The 22,923-nt window shown below is 40.7% G+C and overlaps 1 protein-coding gene across 12 annotated transcripts in view; it reads right to left on the reverse strand.

The window, feature by feature from the left end:
* Positions 1–22,923, reverse strand: part of LOC121960427 (uncharacterized) — a 145,324-nt gene that overhangs the window by 60,800 nt on the left and 61,601 nt on the right. For 8 of the 12 annotated variants that reach the window (XM_088072006.1, XM_088071993.1, XM_088071995.1 and 5 more), the window contains 4 exons: positions 21,771–21,884; positions 19,271–19,357; positions 15,814–16,002; positions 7,187–8,617 (listed from right to left, as the gene is read on the reverse strand). In XM_088072006.1, the coding sequence (XP_087928132.1) occupies positions 7,187–8,617; positions 15,814–16,002; positions 19,271–19,357; positions 21,771–21,884 (1,821 nt within the window). Of the gene's footprint in view, positions 1–7,186; positions 8,618–15,813; positions 16,003–19,270; positions 19,358–21,770; positions 21,885–22,074; positions 22,221–22,923 lie in introns of those variants that run through there. The other 4 variants (XM_088072000.1, XM_088071997.1, XM_088072001.1 and 1 more) reach the window with 3 other exon arrangements.

A 22,923-nucleotide genomic window follows, 5' to 3' on the forward strand; every position in this document is an offset into this window, starting at 1 on the left:
ATGCAGGAGACAAACTCTAAAAACGGAATCCAAAATTTCCCCTGACTGAGCTAATACGATTGCCTTTTTAAAATGTCAATATCAAAATGTATGAAATGCTAAGCACAGCCCACACTGCTGGCCTGGAGCCATTTCCCTCAGTGGGTCCAGAATCTGTAGCTGAAGCACGGTACATCTTCTGATGAAATAATCCACAGTGACTTACGCTCTTGTCCTACAGTGAGCTGCTGGCTTTAACAGTGGCGCCAATGAGGTAAAATCCCAACACTTCGCCCCCAAAGCCGTCAAAAGGCATGAGCTCACCCCAGTTCAGGGACGGGGCCATACTATACAAATGTCCCCTCTGGGCTACCATCTAACAGCCTGCTCCCCAATGAAAGAAGCCCAGACAACAGTGAAAAGCACTATGTGGTAAAAATAGACCGCTGATACAGTATATTCACGCCTGCCTGCCTTTTGAGGATTTGTCTTCTTCCTCAAATAGTTTGATGACTCAGTTGTGTACTGTATGTGTGTTGCTGCAGGGAGACAGCGGTGGTATATTTGTGGCCTGTATACCGGCTGCTCCTGTGTTTGTGTTCTGTCTGAGAGAAAAGGAGTGTTGGTGCAAGAGAACAGGAGTTGTTGCCATGTTGCCTATATGTACTCCCTGGTGATAGATAAATTTAGATATAACTGATGATGATAAGATAATTCGATAAAATTAAAAACAAAATATAATGTGTAAAAACAATAACATATTATCACCTCATAAATAGAGGTGCATGAAAATATCGATACACTTGGGTATTGCATATTTAAGTATGTTTTGTGATACTGTATCAACTCTAAAAAACATTATTTTAACATGCAAAGATTTGCGGCAGTGGTTCATTTTGTATAAGTAGAAACAACAGAAATTTGAAAATACTAAATAAATTTTTAAAGCCTAAAAATTTCTAGCAAGGTGACCTTGCTTAGAAGTGATTCAGAAAAATTCAGAGTAACTCTAAGTAAGGAGGGCACAGAAACTTTTCCTTTAGTACAGTGGTGTTGTTGACCCTGTTACTAGGTATGATGTATTCTTTTAACAGATGTGATTGGTTGTCATAGACAAGCCTTTTTGTGAGCCTGCAAGCTGTGGACACCCAGTGGAAATGAAATTAACTATGTCACAGTATGAGACTATGAAAGCGCTTCTGTCTAATCATACTGCTGCACTACAGCATTTCTTCCAGCTGCAAATATTTTAGTGTTGTGATCACTTTATTTCTAGCTTTGTATTGTCATTGCATTAAGTAGGAAATATGTAAGTATCCCTGGTAAGGTCGACCACAAACATTATCCCTGCAACATCTTATCTGTAGCATTTCATCTCAATGTCATCAGTTTTAGAGAATCTTTGTCTTTCCATCATTTTCTGCTCTGCTTAAGAAACTGCTAAGCTTAAAACTCCTCCCCACTTCTACCAGTTTTGTTTTGTTTTTTGTTTTTTTTTACCTTAGGACCTCTCTTAAAGGCTAATACACTTTTTGAGTAACTTTTATCTTTACCATGATCTAGTCTTAACTTTACAAGTAATTTCTTAGAAAACATCAGAATTCTGAAAGTTTTCTTAGAATCTTGTCACTAGGAGCAACTCTTTGTACTAGAAAGCTTTGTGAATAAGGCCCCTGGCTCCTTGGTTGCTAAATGCCCCATTATGTTCACATGCTAGTTGCCAATGCTGTGTATTTGCTTCTCAGCAGGTAGTGTATAGTGGATTTTTCAGAGCTTTTTTCCTGAAAACACCTGCCTGATTCTGCTGGGAACAAGGCTGATGAGAGATGTTAAACTGATTAATAAATCTCGTGGACCAAAACAATAAGCTGAAAGACACTAAATGCTCTGTAAAGTTTAGAGGGAACAGAGTCTGGTGATAATTCTTTGTGGGTTCAACACGAGTAGTGACCTCATTCATTTCATGAAACTGCTATCATAAAAATGTAAATTAGTGCAGCGTTCAGACTATGTAATTGCAGTCAACAGAACCACCTGACACTATTCTTCATATGTACCATTCATATGTACCTTTCTGTATTTGTACATGTGTGGGTAATGCACTCATACAGTTCGAACATTTGAAAATGGCTGTGGTGTGCAGTCAGTAGGGTTGTTATCTGGGCTGTCTATTAATAGCTTCACAGGGAGGTTATAAGGTAAACAGAAAAGTAGGATTTTTTTTTCTAGATCTAAAAATACACAATGATAAATTCAAAGAATTGTGTATCTGCTTCAGCTGGTTTCTTGATGGCTCTTTCTATTGTTAAACTGACAGGAGTGGATACTGCCACACACTGCCCAGTGCTGGTTTATTCCCTGACCCTTGTCATACCCATCTGCCTATGTGTCTCAATCTCAAGTTTTCTACCAAGGCTTAATAGTTCTTTAAAAAGGGCTGGGTATCATTTAAAATATTACGACACAAGTACCAATACTAGTGCCCTTAAAGTGATACTAACACCAATGGTACTGTATTTGATAGCCATGATGAGTATAGAGCTGCTTGTAGTATAGCCATATTTTTGAAGGTTTTGGTAGCATCTCAGCACGCTGAACTGCCAACTCTGTCAACTGCATTGCACATCGCCATACCACAGACTGTATGGGTTGTAGCTGCTGATGAGGAAGTGTGAGCTCCCAGTTGAGGACAGTTGTGAGAGTCTCGGCTGCACAGGCACAGAGACACGGCTAATTGTAAGCATCATACAGCTAACGTTATCTAACAGTTATTAATGGGCTTAATGACAGAGCCAAGCCTTTTCAGTGTTGGTAGAGTTTATCTGGACCATTTAACGCTCCCTGTTAGATGTTGAATGTAACATGATGACAAACCACAGAAGAACACCACGCTCCCACCATCTGTTTTTCGACAGAGTGGTGAGTATAAACACATAAAAAGACAAACGTTTACAAGAGAACCAACAATCTACATTTTGCTGGAGGAACATTAATAAACTCAGTAGAGTTAGCAGCACAAACACAGCTCAGTAGTCTGCTAGTGATGTTAATGACGTCCTCTCAATGGCACATGGCTATTTGTCTGAAATGCAATGTGCATGCACAAAGTGCTGCTGTGATGTCACTGTTCTCACTGTAGTTTAACGTTTAATGCAAGAATTGTTGCCATGTAAACGGCCCCTTAATATAAATACTGTGCCAGAGTGCTTAAAAAGCATCAAAAAAGAGCTTGATTTTCAAAGAAAGTAGCAGGAGAGGATCCCTTGACTCCCCGAAAGACATCTGGTTTTAGCCACAAACTCCTAAAATCTCCCCCGTGTTCACCTGACCTGTGCAAGGCTGCTGCGTCTGGCCCCTGGCCTCCTTACAGAAATGCAAAAGACGCTGAGTATTCCTGCCATTAAGGTATCAAGTACCAATACGCAGCCCCATCCCCAAACCTTCCTCTATCTTTTTCCTCAATATTCAAACATCATACTCTCTTGGTTTACATCGTTCTCCATTTCTATCTTGGGTCCTCCATCTCATTTTTATAAATTATCCTTATATATTTCTTGTCAGCATTCTTTTCAACTCTTTATATTCCTTCATCAATCCCCCCAAGTGTTCCACAGCATCCTCTCTTCTGCCTTTATCCTCTGCCTATTTTTCTCCTGTGGTACATAAATAATATTTTTCTATCCCTGCATCCCTCTTGTACACCCCTCTGTTTCTCTCCAATGTATCTGAAAGCTGTTCTTGTTTCTAACTCCAGTTTATTACCATTTAAACAGTTTTTTCCCCCTATATGTCTGAATCCCTCCTCTTCACTGTACTGTACTCCCTTGTCTGTAACCCTCCAAAGTCTGGCTTTGTTGTGCTCCTCATGCCTTCTTATCTTTTGTACAAGTCTTAAATACCACTCTTGGTGACAAAGACCCACCCCTGGACACTCACAAAAGGCCTCATTACACAGAGGGAAGACAGAGCCAGCTGCACTCAGCACTCTGACTTGCTCTTTTCACATGCGCGCGCGCGCGCGCACACACACACACACACCTAAAGACACATACAAAGCACAGTGTGCACATCATGTATGTCACATATGATGAAGGGCGTGTACTGGTGTCATGGCTCACATGTAACATGGACACAAACACGCACTGACAGCATGTCTAATCCGCAAAAGCTGCAATATATTTCTATCTGTGTGACTCGGAAGTGGCAAAAAACACTAATGCAAGCCCTTCCGCTCTTGTGGAAAGCATTGATCAAAGCTGCTTAATAGCCAGGTTCAACACTTGTGCTGTTCCTGTGGAGGACTGAAGGCTTGCTCAGCCCTCATTACAGCCTCCAACGAGAGGCAGAGGAGTGTTAAAGGGAAGGACAAGGAAATGAATCTTCTGGAACGCTGTATCTCCATAAATCACAGCAGCACATGCAAAACACTTCAGCTCGACATGACAAACACACTCATATATACACACTTGCAAGCACACACAAGCACAAATGGCTACATGCACACTCAACATACCACAAGCATATACAGGTCACATTCACACCCGCTCATACACAGTGTCAATCTGTTCTATATTTAGCTTCCCTTCTCTTGCTGCTGTAAACATGATTATTTCCCAGTTTGCTGAACCCTTTTCCTCAATGAGCAAAACTGCAACAAATGAATTCTACATTAAAACAAGAGCTGGACATGCCACCAATCAACAGCTGTCTTTTAACTCTGATTTAAATCAGTTAACACACACACACACACACACACGAGTCAACCTGTTGCATTTTAATTGCGTATCTGCAGCACAAACATTTTCATTTCATGGTTTGCAGAAGTCTCTTCTTAATGAGTCACACTGCTCCAAAACTAGCAAGGTGGCCAAAACATCCTTTTTAATCTCCTGTCTTATGCACATAAACACCTTAACCAGCTCCTTTTTTTAATGCAAATTCTTAGCCAAGCTCCTTCTGGATGTCTGAGCTCTTTATAGGTATCTTTGGTATTTTTAAACCTGGGCCCTATTATCCATGTGTTTTTTCTTTGTTTGTTGTTTTTCTAAGTGACTGATGGGAACAATTTTTGAAATTGGTCTACTATTTAGTGAGAGCACTGTAGCCTGCAGCAGCGAAACAGACTCCAATGTAAATATTTGGGGCTAAAAATGTGATTGTTATTGTCACTGACAGGCTCAGACACTTAGTCTAACAGCATTATTGAAAGGATCCTTACAGAGATAGGCATTTTTGTTAGTAATTAGGATTTTTTTCTTTAACCAGAAACAGCCCCCAAAATCACTATTGGAAAATGAACAGTCATTTTAGTATGTATAGAGCCAGGATATTTTCATATCTAACTGGGTGAATAAATGGTTTATTTCACCCAAATCGGCATTGGTTACTGTTGGTACAGTAGAAAGACAAACCAAAATGGCTTTTGAGATTTTTATTTTATTCTTTGAATGAAGTGTGTTTCATGATGATAAAATGAATGATTATTTAAATTGATACTGGTGGCTTTGCAATAGTGACTGTGGGGCTGTTTCTTGTAAAACAAAAAGTCATCCAACTTATTAATGGAAAGGTCCTTCTCTGTAGGGATCCTTTCTTTCATATTATCAGACACTAATAATATCAGTGACAAAAAACAAACACTTTTAATGGACCAACATTGGCTGAGCACAATTTCCCAAAAACGTTATATTGATGCAGCCTGTTGCAAAGCTCTTGCTAAAACACTCTACACAAGTTGTCTCTTAGCTTATCAAAAACAGACATTAATATGAAAAAGCAGAATCCATGTTGAAATATACCTCTGTTGTTCTAGACCCTTTCTCCAGCCACCCTGCACAGTATACTACTTTCAGCCACATGTATCCCTAATTTAATTATTTTGCTATTACCCAAAGCTCATGACCAGAGGTAAAGGTAGCAAACACAAGTATCCCAACAGAGGAGGAGCAATCTACTCTTAAGCACTTTACGGGCTATGGCTCAACGAAGCCAAAAGGTCAACATTATCTTCAGATTAAAGAGAGGCAATCCTAACATCACCAAAAAGACAGTCTTCAGACTTATGCTGTGCCTTAATATTCTAACCATAAAATCCAAAAACAGGAGAGGTAGCAGAGAGCACATTTCCTGTAATCAATTGCCTTCAATGGTTTATTGACTGATTTGATGCTAAGAATGGGAAGAAAGCTCTTGAATTGAGTGTATCTACTCAGAGTCAGCACCTCATTTCACTTCAGCAACAGCTGGCTTTTTGCTGAATTTTACACTCAACTGTCTGCATCTTTTGTCAGTCATTCTGTAGTCATCACAGAGACTACTTTCAATAATGATGCAAGAAAGACACACAACAAAGCCACAGAAGGAATTAAAATAGGACTCACCTATGATGAGGGGAGAAGCCAAGGCAGCAATCATGACAGAACATGGAAGGTAAAATCGACAAAAACAACAATTACCATTTGATACTATTTTTAAGGTCATATACTCTAGAGACACACCAGGATTTGAACTCCTAATGCATAACAACAGAGGAAGAGTTAACATGACACCAACAAAGTATTTCCTTCAACATTCTTTTCAAGGAGAAGTTGTAAAGAAACAGGCAGCTAGTGAGGAAAACAGAGTTAATTGGACACACGAGAGAGAAGACAGAGTGACAGTTCACCCCTGGGTGCAGAGGAAACAGAGCATGATTACAGTGTTAATACATACACCTGGACAAAAGAGAGAAAGACAAGGCTGGTTTTGATTTGGTGAAGATGTCTAGTGGTGTTGCTAAGGAGAAAGATGTTGTGATTGGTTAGTAGTAGCACACCCATCAACAGCAACTCTGTTAATTATGAGAACATCCCAGCAGTGCATTATTTGGAATTAAGATACCCACAGATTAAAGTCAAGCCAATCCACAGCCTCCGATGGTCAACAATTGAGCCCATGCGTTAGTCACTTACAAACATTCCAAATTGGACAAGCTAAAAAGCCCCGGCCAAGTTTTGAGACAAATTTGTCCATGCATTGGTGTCACTATCCACATAACCCCTTATGAGTATGACACAAGCAATCAATCCTGCCCAAAAAGCATTTGAAATCAGTTTCAAAAATCTGAAAGCTGGATGGAAACACCATGCATAACAACAAACCACCCATTTTTATGTTTTAGTTAGTCTATGACTAACTTCTATTTAGTCCAGAGCTGACTACAACCAACCTTCGATGGTGGGGGCAACCGGAGGGATCCCGGCTGGTTCTTCCATGGGATCAGCAAAGCTGGGAAAGAAGGGCTTAGCTGTAGGGTTAAGACCAGATCCTGGGGTGATCGATGGAGGGGATGAAGGGCTGATGACTGGGGATGCTTGTGGAGGGAAATTCTTTGCTCCTGGGGAGGTGGGACTCTTGACAGAAGAGGAGGAAGATGAAGAACGAGACTTCTTGGATTGTTTCTGCACTGATTTGGCATCTTTGTGCTCTTTGGGTTGGAATTCCTGCGCTGTGGTTTTAGGGGAGCGGAGGGGGGCTGGACTAGGAGTGTCGAAGGCCAGCCCCAAGTTTAAAGGATGACCTGAGGTGCTCACATCACTGAAGTCAAAAAGCTCGCTATTGCTGGTCATGTTGGAGTCGTTAAGGAGCCATGAAGCATCTGAAGGTGAGAGAGGTGGAGCTGAGGCTAACACCTCGCCTTTTTGGGAAAAGCCTGGGCTTGGCTGGGAGGCGGGGCTGAAAGCAGAGGTGTCTCCCTCAGGCATGACTTGTACATGAGACTCTAGGAGGGAGCTGGTGTTGTCAAACATCCCGCTGTCCACCATGTCACCTGGTGAATATGCCTGGCTGCTGTTGCCTAAGCTTGCATTTTCAGTATCCATCAGGAGGTCAAATGGATCATCAGGGCGAGAAGCCATGGGGAAGGTCGCACTGTTGGTGGTGGAGGGCATAGTGAACGGAGGTGCTGTGGCTTTCAGCTCGCTGTTCAGGACCAGTGGGATGATGGGAGCAGCTGCTGGGGAGAATAGGTCCTGAGACAGCGGTGCAGGGACCAGGCCTTCCTCTGGGAAGACCTCCTGTTTCCAGGGGCTGTGGCTGGTGTCCATGTCTACGAAAGATGCCTCCAAATTTGCCTGAGCAGAACTGCCCAGATCCATCATATGCTCCTCTGTGATTTGAGAGGTCGCTGCTGCCAAAGGGACAAACGGTTCTGCCGTCACTCCCCACTCCTCTGGAAGCTTCTTCCTGCTCTTACCCTTCTTCCCCCGACCTCCGCTTTTCCCAAGCTGCTCCTCCCAGGCACCATCCCCTCTATCCCGCCTTGGGCCAATCCTGTGGTAGAACTCCTCTGTTGAGGGAGAGTTTTCTCCCTGTGTTTGCACCTCAGGCTGACCCCTGCTCTCGTGATGTTCGTATGCTCCCTCATCTTTCTGTCGCCTTTTCTTCTTCTTCTTCTGTTTTCGGTCTGAACCTTCTCCCTCTCTTTCGTCGCCTCCAGCATAGGCAGGGCTCTCTCGGACAGGCCAACTGTCAGGTGGGTCGTCAGGGCTGACTGCAAGATGGCCGGCATGGCGACTGATCATGGTGGAGACACTGGGGGTGAAAGGGAGGTCTGCCGATAGGATGCCAGCCTCCGCTGGCCAGCACTCGCCTAAAGCACCTTGTTGTGGGTGAAGAGGGGAGAGTTTAAAGTTGGGGGAGATGGGTATGTATGAAATGGTTCCCTTAGTCTAACTCAAACAGAACTCAAAGCCTTTTTCTCATATGAACTCCAGACAAGGTCCAGAGAATCAGGACTGGACATTGTCTGGAGTCTCCCTTTCACACATGTAGCACACAACAGGAGATTGTCAGATGCATTCTCACCTATTAGAAATTTTCCATTGATATGGTTTTGGCAAAGGTTTTGGCAAAGGTAATGCCTTGGTAGAGTCTGCATGAGGCAGGACATGATGCAGATTGCATCACGGTCAAGTAGTTGGTTTGTAATTTGGTTGTTCTTGGGATTAATTGGGATTTTGGGATTTAGCTTCAGCCCTTGCCAACATAAATTTCCTAATGTTATCTTTCTAATTCGACATTTTCATTTCCATCTTTGTGTAAATGACGCTTCTTCTTCACCCTTAGACGTTTGATTTCTTTCAATTTCATGTGAGCCACACAATGGAAAAACATCAACAACATGCCTACTCTGGACAATGACTTGCTCTATTCGCAAATGGGCTAAATTGGACATTACCTGGAATTTGTACTAGGGAGCTGGCAATATAAAGTTTAATGTCCAGCCCAAAAGATTCAGACATTTGCGTTGTCACATACAGCTCCCCCAGGAAAAGCCTAGGTAATTTCAGGTTCACGGTGCATGTGTGAAAGGGGTTTATCTGAAAAGCTTCCAAATGTATGAGACAAAAAGGCAAAAACAGTATAACAAAGTATATCATAACACTTAAAGTGTAAATATATTTCCTGCAAAAGATTGTCAAAATAGTTTTAAAGTGCATTAACTATTACATATATTTTTCATTCGCCAAGATGGTGGGGGGGCTGAGAAGATGCCAAAACGATCAGACACAGCAAACAAGCATCTGGAGGAATTCAATCCAAAAGCAGTGCATTTTGTTCCAGAGAGCTGAGCCATAATCACTATACTTTTTGTCAATATGAGCTGTAGGAGTGCTTTTTTCTTCATTCATAATCTGTCACCCTTCAGTCAAACAAGCAAATATGTGTGTTTTGATAAAATATACCCAAATAGATGTCCACCCTGAGCTGGATTACAAGTCTTAAAATTCCATTTGTGTCGATGCTGAGTGAATGAATGCTTGGAGAAATGAGAACACACATATACACAGAAAAACATTGCACATAGCACTGAAAAAAATGATAAAGAGAAATGGTACTTTTCAGTGGCTGAGTCACTGCAGCCTCTGGCTCTGGTACAGTGCATGCTCGTGCTAAAACTAGTGGGCAGCAAAAGAGGTATTTAAAATCAAAACAGCACAATATCCAGGTGTGTGTATGTGTGATTATGCATTTATGTTACATCATACACTGACATGGGCACAGAGACAGACACAAAAAACAAAAAGACTGCTTAATGGTCCCATAGAAAGGAGGTCAATTACAGGCAGCCATGCTATAACTAAAACAGCCTGGTTTGGGGATACTGTCTGATAAAGCTCAGGCAGACGGGAGGTAACAAGGGTAGAGGGGAAATTGCCCACTGAGGGTTGTTCTGCTACTTTGGCCCAGTTTGTTTCCAGTTTTCAGTTATACGCATACTCATATATAGAGAAAAAGAGCTAAAGTGGAGCAGCTGTCAAGTGCCATACAGTACAGTTACTCTCTAGAGGGTCATATTTCATATTAACAAACCTCCCACGGAACTCTGCTCTTCATACTGTATGTGCAGTAATTGGTAGAGTCAGAAAAAGACATCAGCCAAATGGACCAGAATCACTTAAATGTTGAGTTGTGCAACCTCATTAGGCTGGGGCAGTGTCAAAGAACAGCTGTATCCTGTTATTGTATGTGCATATACTACAGTTACTGTATGGTTTCAGAGGTAGTTAAAAGATGCAAAAGGGCAATGCGCAGTGTGGCAAACATCCTCCTGTTTTTTATATGACAATTTGATCAGATGCTTTAACAAATTGAAGGAAAGCTAGGGCTTGTACTTGTTGGCTTGTTTCTTTCAAATTAGCGGTTGTTAAATAGTGAGTAAAAATTAATTTAATTTTTAAACCAAAATCAAATCAAAATAAAGTGTCTAAAAAACATTTTTCCTTTAATGAATTTAAAATACAAATTCAATAAATTCCGAAGAATGCCATTAATAAATATTCTACATATAAACACACTGACCAAATTTGTAAACCGGTCAATGATAACCAAATCTAAATCCTAATTAAAAGCAATGTTATATCATACACCAGGAAAACTCCTGCACTACATATAAGACTGTTGTGCAACTTTAAGGCCCCCAAATGAGCCATAAATTAACTTGACCTGTGACAACAACACCGAGACCAGAGTGCTTGTATCAGAATACTAAGACCTAAACCTCTGTATCTCCTCCTGGTGTCATATGAAAAGCTGTAACTTTGAAACACAGTCTGGTACAGCCTCTCAAAGATGGAAATGTCAGCCTGCGATTAACGCCAATAAAAAAAATTAACACGTCATGCACTGAGCTTAATCGCACCACAATTAATGCATTATTGCTGACAATCTTTATGTAGATATATAAAATAAATAATCAGTATGTCACATGAATACAACAACAAAGCCAGTGAAGAAGAGTGTTCGACAGGAAACGTACGTAAATAATTAAGGATTTAAAATATCAAGGAAAGCTTAAGAAATATTTTATCGGGGAGGAAATGCAAGAGATCAGTTACAACCTCAAGAAAGCATTTATATTGCATTTTGATGAATATGAATGTTAACATGACTTTTGTCTCATACTAAGAAAACTCCACAGTGCATCTTTGAGTTTATGGAGAGCTAAACCAGTGACTGCCTGAGAAAATGAGAAAATTGCAATACACTGTGAGTTAACTTAGGGTCAGTAAAGGTTTCATAATGTGGGCAGTTAAATAAATCTGGTTTATGTTCTGCTAGACATCAGAGTGCCATTCAGACTCATGATAGACCCCCTTCAGGTTTTCACAGGTCTGCACTCTACATCGTGGAATAGGGAATGAGGAGTCTGTGGTTGCTGCATTGTTGAGTCAGCATGTGTTACCTCCTTGCTGACATATGTACCAGTATAGACATTATATACACAAAAACAAACAACAAGCAAACACACTAACACACACACACATAAACACACAGTCCCGAGCTGACTACAGGGGGCGGGGGGGATCAATTTCAGGGTGGCAGTGAGGGGTTAACAAGCAGCAGCAGTCTGTATTTTCTGTGCCCCCACCACCTGTTACACATTGATTGAAGAGTTAGTGAATGAGTCACCTCTGTCTGCTGCAGAGTGAGTCAGGCTGAGCTCTGCTGGCTGCAGATAAACTGAGACACAGCTCAGCTGGAGAGATTCAAACATTCCTGGTGTTTTTGGTCTTTATTACTTTGTATTTTATCAGCAGGGGGAATCAAACAAAACAGAGTCCAGTTCCAGGGTGTCTAACAGGTGTCAGACACTTAAATTTAATGCTTTTAAAGACGCTTTTAAGATAATTTCTAACAAATTTAAAGACTGATACATTTTTTGGACTATGCATTTTTTTCTTATCTAATCACTGAAGTTTAGAGGTAAGCAGTATATTTGTAGTCCAGTGCAGAGGCAGGTTTTATGTAGAATTATGGTTATGAGATTGAGATAGGTTAATCTACATTTTGCAAACAGTGAAGATCAAGTACATAGTGAAAAAACAGTATTAGGTTCAGTGGTAGGTTTAATGTTTTGGAAATGTGTTTTTTCCACACAGAAGAGCTTGACTTATTAAGTAATCAAGAAATTAAAAGACGGATAAATGAAATTAGATAAAATGTTTGTGGCAATCAATACCTCACAACTTCCTATTTAAGACTGTTGAGAGCTAATATTTATAAATCTGAATTTATGATCAACTGACAACAACACAGCCGTCTCACCCACCAGAAGTATCCATCCTCTCATTGTTTTTCTGTTAAAGCATATAATATCTTTGTCATTAATTATATTAGTAAATCTGGTAAGAGCTCTGGTTACAGGATGGTAACATGTACTGGCGGATTAGCAGGCTCTGAGTTAAGATAAAAGAAACCGTATTAGAAAAAAAGTAAGTCTTTCTGCATCTCAATAGACCAAACCTCCTTAAAAAAGCAGAAGTAAATTGTGTTCCATTGACAGCAATATAACAAAACTGCAAATTATCATTGTTAAAATGATAAACTCGGAGCAACAGACTGGTGAACATGACATGATAGTTGTGGTTTAGATGGAAATTAACCTTATAGTGAATATGCCTGAAAGAGGGTTGAGCTGGTGTAGGCTAAACACCTAACCAGAGCGATCCACCAAGTTTTACCAGGTGTCCTGCTTAACTCAGCAGCTGCCTCCGATTGGGACATAATGACACTGTCCCAACAGCAAACTAGCATCTGACTATCACAAAGCATCAGCTCTCTGTCCACACTGAATCCATTCAATATGCACAAACAAACCATGCAGCTATCAGCTGTTCGCTTGAAATTAGACTAGATTTAACCACTTATTTGCTATATTTCTGCACTTGTATAGTTACATTTTAAACAAAAACACACATTTTATATTATGTTACAGAAAATACACAATATAGCCAACAGCCAGTAGGTTTTAATTGGTGGTGGACATTTACCAGAAACTTTAAGACCTGGCAATCTCTACTCAGACCAGCTGCTCCCTTTGTTTTTTGAGTTAAGAAAAAGAGAATTATGAAGATAATTCCTCATTTTATCTTCATATATCAGCTGTTCCTTGTCTATTGCAGAACTTTCAAGGCGAGCAAAAGGAATAATGGAACGATAGAAAGAAACACAGCCTCCCTCAAAATAGTAGCTCAAAGGGGCAGAGCTGAATGACCTGCAGCCAGTGAGAACGCCTCTTTAATCAGCTTCAAATCCAGTTTGATATCCTTCATGTTTCTGACACCAACCTGAGCTTGGCAGTAAATTGCATGCGTCAGGCCAATTATACACATAATATTATATTAATTACATTGTCAAATTGCTTATTAATGATGTGATACAAGTTTTATTTAGTGCCATGATGCCATAGGCACTGGTTGCTAATGTGGTCTGCTTTTGAAATTTGAAAAAAATGTGTCATAATAACACATGCCAGTATAGCTGGTTAGCATAAAAGCTCCATCACAGTTTGAGGGAACCTCATCCCTTTTAAATGTTTCATTAGTGACCTGCCCTAATTTGTTCCTGCAACTATTAGTCAAGAAATGGTCATTATTTCAAAACCAGCTTTTATCTGAGTGAAAATGATAGTCCATGTGACAATTTCTAAAAAAAATTGGTTCACTTTAATCAATGATTCCTACTCATGAGTACCTACTTGCTATTTGAAAACAACATTCATTTCCTTACACCGATAAATCTTGAGTTTCATGGTCTATGAAGAGGAAAGGGCTCTCTACTTTTATTACTTTTATTATTTGTGCTTGAACTTTTGTGATGTTCTTAATATTGGCTATATCATAAGAGGGCAGGGAAAGGGCTACATGGATTTCTGACACTTTATTTTATTCTCTAAACCTTTTTATCTGGGAAGCACTTTAAGCTTAAACTTGAAAAGTGCTATACAAAGAAAGATTATTAGTATGATTATTATTATTATTATTACTTGAGCTATCTTTGCATATTTTATGATTATTCTGTGATGAGCAAACTCTTATGTCTGTGTAGACACCTCAGAGAAGCGGAACCACTTTGATATTTCTCCCACTGCTCTTATTTAGTACAGCAACACAGGGGGTTCAGCCACCTGCTGTGTAGCAGTGCACCATGGGGGCTCAGCTGCTGTGATGCTCTGTGCATCGTTCCACTGCCCACATGGGATGTTAGTAGGGCTCTACTAGCTGACACAAGCCACAGAACGGTGACAACCACCGCTCTATGCTCTCAAGGATCACATGTGCATTGAACTAGAGAGCAGCCCTATGGGGGTGGGCGGGGGGTCGAGAGTGGACAGTGAGAGACACAGACAGCTCCACAGACAGCTCCTCTCTGTAGGATACACACACACACACACACACACACACACACACACACACACACACACACACACACACACACACACACACACACACACACACACACACACACACACACACACACAATCACACGCACTGACTAAACACATACAGTATATGACTGGAGGCCCTGGCATGATGACATATATATATTGTATATGTTAGCATCAGGGCACATTGACCTTGAGCTGGATGACTAAATCCTATTGGAGCTGGAGTGTGCATGAGGAGGAAGCTATAGAAAAGCAAAGACAGACAGCTGCTCTGAACACTGCACCCCTCTGTGGAACAAATGAGACGGTGCAGTACAAGACACACTAACAAACATGATATATTACACTATACAGTCACCACTTTAAGTTGTCCCTGCAGCGGCTGAACAAAAAATAAAGCTTCTCATAATTCAAAAACTGCAAAGTGCAATCAATTCTAAAAATAGGTCATATTACAGTAATTTACCCTTTGAAACCTGGAGCGACACTGGTTTTATTTTGCTGCATTCAGACGCTTTTGAAGCCAAAGCAAATTGGTTTGACTTTTGACTCTTTTGAAAACAGAAAAAAGGCATTGACCAACTAAGCAAGAAATGTCCTGCAAATTGCAAAAAATTATCAAGAGGTGACAAGAAAATCTTGAAATTTGTTTTAAAAGCATGGGAAGATTTTTAGAAAAACATCCAAAAAAGGGGAAAATGTCCAGAAAACTATAATGAATAAAATCAATATATTAATTAATTATTAATATTAATTAATTAATAAAACTGTAATATTTTTTGTAACATAATTTTAAATATAAAATTATGTTACAGAAAAAATAAAATAAACCAAATAAATACATTTTGGGAGGTCATTTTTGTGTTTGTTTTCTGGAGGTTATTTTCTTGTAATTTTTTCTTTCTTTTCTTTTTCTTTTTTTTTTTTTTTCTAATTTATATTATTTATTAAATTCTTGGGCCATGTCTTGTTAAGTTGCTCATTACCTTCTCTCCTCATTATTAAAAAAAAAAAACTAACCAATTTGCTTAGGTTTTAAAAGGTTAAATAATAATCAGCAGTGTCTGTCAGCAACCACAGAGGTCCAGCAGTTAACTCTTTGGCATGTGAGTGTTTTTATTTACCTGCTGACAGGTCCAGAGGGCTGCGAGGAGTCTGGGGTTCAGGCAGCATGGGGCTGTGCTCTTTAGGGGCTTCTGAACCTGCTGGAGGTGTGGGATGCTGCGGTTCAGCTATGCTTGGAATCCTCTCTGCTGAGAGGGGTGCAGCCCCCACCTCCACTTTTACCCCCATCCCACCAGGCTGGGAGAAACCTGACAAGCAAAGGCACACAAACAGGTGTTATTACGTCAGTGTTTGGGATTTTCAAAGGACTGCTCAATGCTCGATGACATAATTTAATATTGGGAACGTATCTTATTTCTAGCGACTACAACAGCACAGTGCTCAGCTGCAGTAGGTTTTAAACACTAAGAAGGTGGACAAGGATATTCTCTATCAGAGCGTGAACAAATCAAACAAGAGAAAAAAGAGGGAGGGAACAAAGCCAAAAAATAGGAGAGAGAGAGCCAAAAAGGGCAAGGTACGAGATGAAAAAACACAGCAGCATAAACCTACTGAACCTGCACAAATTAGACACAAAGACACCACCTCCTTCTCATGGCCCTCTTCATACAATTGCTGACTGACACTGTTGTGTCTCAGAGGCTGCGGGATGCTCACTTTTTACGCTAGAATGAAGATATTGGTATTTTGTGAAAGTAGACAACAAAGGCATTCATCCATGTGACCTAGCTTGTCAGGAAAGGCGCTAAATAAACCTGTATACTACAACAACATGATACAATCCTGAAATTCTGGTATGGTTTTTCCCTTTGGGGTGCCACACTGACTGTATAAAATAATGGCCGTAGCTACCGTGACGTCACACGTTGGTTTGTGGACTGGTGTTTTGAAGCTTTGAGTTCAGCTATTTGGCCATTGCCACTTTGTTTTTTTTTTTGGAGCCAAAGGGAGCCACATTTGGGAGGTTTCTGTGGTGGAGTAAGGGGTGGATCTGACTGAGAAGTTATGGACACTACTGGCACAGACCCGTCACTCAAGTGACCCGCTCTTAATTACATTTAACTTTAAGCCTTAATAAAATGGGAATGGGTGAGTTACATAAATGTGTACAGTTGTGCTATTTCCATGTAACAAAATTAGGTAATGTGCATATATTTGGCACAAAACTGTCTCCTTTCTATGCAAATTAACCTTATGCAAAAGCAGTCTAATTCACAAAAATCAGTGCCAAGTGCAGCTACAGTGAAATAATAGCATCTACAGGGAGTGGGTGGTAACTGAAGAACACTGACAGACTGAGATATTAGATCCCAAACATGGTTTCTCTCTATCAGGGTAAAATTCCTTGCCTGAAGTTTTGAGGAATTCCTCTACACCTTGTTGGTCAGGACCTATAGCACACTGTTTTCTTTGGTGCAAAGGCAATATTTATACTTTGCCGCTTGAATAGCGCAATATCTTTTGTGAATTAGACCTGAAGTGATGCGTGGTGCTGTCAACGGCTGCAATCTATTTTTTGAGAATTGTCCCGTCTGTGTGCAATCAAGTACAGTATGTGTGTGAGGACTAGCAGTGATGAATTGATGGAAATTAATTATTATTATTATTATTAGTTATTTTGTGGGAATTCATGAAAGTGTCAGGAGATAGAGAGAATAGAGGAGAGAGAGAGAGAGAGAGAGAGAGAGAGAGAGAAGATATAAGTGCGTGTTCAAGCCCGGAGCAGTAATTCAGAGACGACAGGTCTCATTAAAGCTACAGTGAGAGCTGTGAGCTGGGTATGCAGAGGTTGGCATGGTGAAAGGCATAACTCAGCCTCATAGCTCATACAGTGTGTTTGTGAGTGTGTGTGTGTGTGTGTGTGTGTGTGTGTGTGTGTGTGTGTGTGTGTGTATGTGTGTGTCACCGTGAGAAGTACCAGCAGACACCAAGCTAGTGACAGCTACAACTCTGCATGCAGCTAACAAGCTTCGCCTCACCACAAGTCATTTATCGTGGTGGATTTTACCACCACAGATTGAAGCCTGTTGTTGGACACAAGTGACATTTTTTTATTGCGGAAATCTAATGAGTGAAGTGAATTATCATCATGTTTTCAGTAATGTTCCTTGATGACTGAAGGTAAAACTGTGTATTTCTTAAATAGCTACCTCTTTTCTTCACAATCCACAGGGAAGATATATTTTTATCCATATAGAGGCTGAAGAGATGCTAACCGCCAACTACAGCTACACTGAAGGTCAAGCTGCTGACACAGCTGGGTTGCTTTATTTATTTATGCTAGGCATGTTTGTATGCTAGGTATGTACAATAAAAAAGAAATTTAAAAATCTGTTTATGCAGGTTATCTGCAGGTCCACTGATGGCTACACAATGCAAAGAAGGTGACAAAATGTGTGTAACAAACCACAAATGCAGTCCAGGACCACTATTTATAAAGAGAGAAGCTTATGTTAATGTTACATAACCAAGAATTATGGAACAGGAGGATCTTTGGTGATTAATTTATATGTGCTGATCAGTTTGAATGAGTTCATGATTAATGTAGACTTAAAACTACATGAATAAATAAGTTTAAAGCAGCTCATCTCAAGCTAAATCCAGATAGAGAGCAGTATTTGAGTTTACAAGAAGAGCATGTGCAGGAATTTAAGTTTTGTGAAGTAAGCTAGAAAAACAGTGAGGGTCTGGCTGTATTTACTTTTGGATTGACAACCACATCTTCTTATTAAGTCACAGATGTAAAGGTCTAGTATGTAGGATTTGATTTGTCCATTCTGGGCTACTGTAGAAATAATAAAGCAGATTCCATGAAAGAGGACCTGCTCTGTATTTTGATAAACGACTCATTCTAAGGTAACAAAAACACAACATTTTTTTTGTTTTTTTTTGTTACACACTGGACCTTTACCTACCTGTACACTATAACCACAGACTAGAATTAACAGTAATAAAATGACTAGAAAGTGATGAAAATGATACAATAAAGACTCAACTAAAACAGATGCCAAACATAACCATGGCACTGGTGCCTTGTGTCTAATAGTTCAACTTATAAATCAGACTGCCACAAAGAGAAATATTTTCTAAATACATGTCGTTGGTACAGTGTGAAACAAAACTGTCTTTTGTCTGTATGTTCTCCTTACATGTGTCCAAAGCTTAAAAATCATAGAGGCAAAGTCCAATGAGTTCATATGTAAATAAAGGGATTTGGTGGGCAACAGGTGTTTCAACAGAAGATCATATGATAAAAATATGATGCTATCACTCACCTTCAGTGGTGAAAAATAGTGGTTCATCATAATGGCCGATATTTTTTTGGAATAATGGAATCGAAATATTGACTTTTGTGTGTGTTTATGAAGATGTTTGTTTGACTACTGCCATTTAAAGGTTTGTGAAACAGCTGTCCACTATGACTGAAATTATGCTCGTATTATTAGTAATGGTGCTGTTATCACAGTAGAAGTACCAGCCTCAGTATTAATGCAGTGTTGCTGTGTGGCCGTATACCTGAAAAAGCTTCCATCCGGCCAGTATCCATCATTTGGGCAGGGCTGGTCTGAGAGCCCAGAGGATCTGAATAACCTGCCATGGAGGCTGATGGGAGGGAGGGAAAGAAGAGAGGGAGTCATGAATTAACAGGAAATAGAAGGGCAGCAGGGACAGAGAAAGAGAAAAGTGGGTAAGAAGAAATAGTCAAGGGAGAGGTAAAGATGGATGAAGTAGTAAAAGGAGAAAAAAGGGATGAGGGCATTAATAATTTACAGTGGGTGAAGAGGCACACCATAAAATAAGGAAGCAAAAAGAAGGTGTGGACATCAAACTTAATTTATACATAAGCACAATATTTTTTTTCTGAGCACAGCACTGAACTGAAAAGAGAAACTGGTTTTGCCCACATAAAAGCAATACACATAATGTATAGACATACATACTAATCACAAAAGTTGGTATGCTGTTTGTGTTTATAGATACATACCTCTTGCCTGTATATAATAGCTATATTTTCCTCTACTTTTCTTTGCTTAGGTGCGTCCATTAACACGTATACAGGGCTTGCCTTTCCATTATCGCTCCATAACACGCCTACATGGCCTTGGATTGGAAATAATGGCGGCTAGTGCAGTGGCTGCAATAGAAATAAACCAGCTAATGATTTGAACAACAATCACCAAGCTTCTTGGGATGTTATCGCCAGAGGGGAAGTCACAGAACACCACTCTGGAAATGCAGTCATCTTGCAGTTGTGCTTTATCGACATTTCGAAAATATGGCTTAAGTTTTGCACAAATCTGTAATGGAAACCTGCATTTTCTCATCCTTTAGTTTTATATCTACATTAGTGTTTTGAGAGCTACTGACAGCAACAGATGAATCCCTTGCTTTTGTTAATATATTGACCAATAAAGTGTATTGTTATAAAATGAAAAATGTATCATAATTTTGATCTTGAGACCCTGAAGGCCCAGCCTACGCCCGACATCACTGGTGGAGAGGTGACAGCTCCGCCACCTGTCTTCCGTGTCCCTAATAAGATGCAAAACCCTGGTCCAACTTATTCAATGTTTACAGTCCTTTAAGTAAAGAAATTACCAATGCACATGCGATCTGACAAAAAACACCTAAAATTACTGCAGCGTGAAAAGGTGTGTGCAAAATTTTGGGGTGCACCTCAAAGAAGAAACTTGTGCCCCAATGCAACAAATGGAAAGACTTCTCTATCTTATGCTCGGCGCAAGGCGGCGCGACGCAAGTGTTATTGCTAGTGTCAGGACGGCGCAGTTGTTTTCACGCCTGGCGCCCACGTCCTTTAAATAACTACTTGCTCTGGGCGTGTTGGTCTTAAAGTGAGGTGTGGTCAGGCGTACCGTTGGCGAACTGCTATTTTGAGGCACAAGAAAGAAATTGTACCACTGACCAAATAAAAGCTGGCCTTAAGTCAATGGCGCAGTCTGTTGTCTGCTATGGTTGCGGATTTTCAGTTAGAAGGATGCGCCTGCATGCATCTCAGATGTTTGGATAAGTCAGGTGGAACATTACAATACGGCCCTCAAAGTCGGAGCATTCTTTATGGTATGTTGTGTGTTGCACAACATAATGCGTCCTGCATGTCTCTTGGACATAAATGAGGGCACATTACAGGACGTGGGAAGACGTGAGGCTGACCTGTATGTGCTGATGCCAGTTAACCCAAATATGCCAGCAGCAACACGTGCACTGAGAGATCAGCTGGCTCCTCCCGTTTTTGCTTGATTTTTACGCTGAGCGGCGAGCTTTGTTTACCCCTACTCACATCACTATACACTTATCTGCATTGTAAGGCCGTTTTGGAGGTTCCAAAAATAAAAAGATTAAACCTGCACCGCCACGTCCTCTCATGCCTGCTGTACCTCTGCTGCTTTTGTGGATATCTGCTGCTTCCGCAAATTATCTGCTCGCGCACAAGCAGATCAGTTTCTTCAGCAGAACACTTCTCACATCTGTAATTTGTCAAATCCGTCATTTAAATTGCAATCTGCCAATTCCTGGCGCACCTGGCTTTTAAAGGGAATGGGAGCTGACGCACAGATTGAGTCATTCATGTCCCGCCCAAAACACACCCATGACTAACTCAGAGTACAAATACAACGCCCAAATTAGCCATTGTTGAACTAGCAAAATGGACTTTGGCACGCCCTAAACGCATTTGCGCCATGCACTTTAGACCATGCGCTATAGATTGTCTAAATACGGCCCTTAGTCTGGATTCGGAAGAATCATTGAAAATGTCACTGGATAAAATGCAGCTGTTTTCACGATGCAATATGCTTCATGATTAACCATTTATTCTGACTGCAAATGTATCATTCCGCGTTTCTATTCTCAACATTAGACATTAAAACACCATGAGGGACACAAAAAAACTATTGCTAAACTATCATGGAAGAAATCGTTCTTTCAAACCTTTTTTTTAATTTACTTCATTTCAGTTGGAGTTGTTACGTTGAACTTGTGTTCTCGCCCTTCGTACCTGATAAGAAGTCTGTAGCCAAGGCCTGCTGCTGGTCGAGTGAGCGTTGCCGCACCTCTCCCTGCGGCTCTGGGCGCAACACTGATGTCTGTCCCCCAGCGGTCAGCTTACAACCTGCAGTGACAACATGGATCAGCGAACATCAGTTCCCCCTCCTCGCTGATGACGCTCTACTCTACAACTCTAATTTAATGACACTAGGCGACTGAAAACGCACTCGGCTGAACACGAATCCACACACATCCCAAAATGACTCACTCGTAGGCATTTAAAAAACATTTCTACACAATGGACTCTATCTCACCTGCCAAATTTCCTCCCAAAAGTAGATTTCCCAGTCCCATACACTTCAACATTCAGTGATGTTTGCTATGTGCTGCTCAGTGCCTCTGTCTCTGTCTGTCTCTACTGCAGCCTCAGCTGGCTCTGAGCTACTAGCACTGTGAACCCCCAGACACACACACACACACACGATCGCCACACAGAGAGACACAGACACAGACACACAAACACAAGACTGCGATCACAGTCGGGGAGTCTGGGTTTGGCGTGACGTTTCACTGTCTGTCTGGTTCAGGTCCCAGGCCCCGCCAGCTAGCGCCTCCCCTCGCACTCCTCGACTTCCCACAGCCCACTCCCTCCCTCTCCACTCCAGCAGGCACCCTTCAACTCTTGTCCCAGTCTACAACCAAAGGGTCTTGACTGGACCGCAGAGGCCAGAACCCCGACTGGCAGATTTAATCCTTTGAAACTTGGATTGGCATCACTTTTCTTGTGCTGCGATTAGAGACCTTTCACAAGTATTTAAACCCTTGAACCTTGAGTGATTTGGTTGCAAAAACATGGGGGGAAAAAGGCAGTGAGCAATTTGACAAGAAATGTCCCACAAATTGAAGGAAATTAATGCATTTAGGAAATTGATTTTAAAAAGCTAGGGAAAAATGTCCAGAATACTATTTTTACAATGATCATAATTATATATACCGGTACTTAAAATAATGCTAAAGCCATTTTTTTCCAGGTAATTTCTTTCCTTTTCTGTCTAGTTTTGTGTGTGCTAATTTCCACGAAATTCTCCTGTACTTTTTACTAATGTCTTGCAAGTTTCGGGGTCATTTCTTTTTAAATTGCTCATTGCCTTCTTCTCATGTTT

The sequence above is a fragment of the Plectropomus leopardus genome, chromosome 21 (assembly GCF_026936395.1).
Source record: "Plectropomus leopardus strain MGB_pleo_1.0 chromosome 21, ASM2693639v1, whole genome shotgun sequence".
Lineage (NCBI taxonomy): Eukaryota > Metazoa > Chordata > Actinopteri > Perciformes > Serranidae > Plectropomus > Plectropomus leopardus.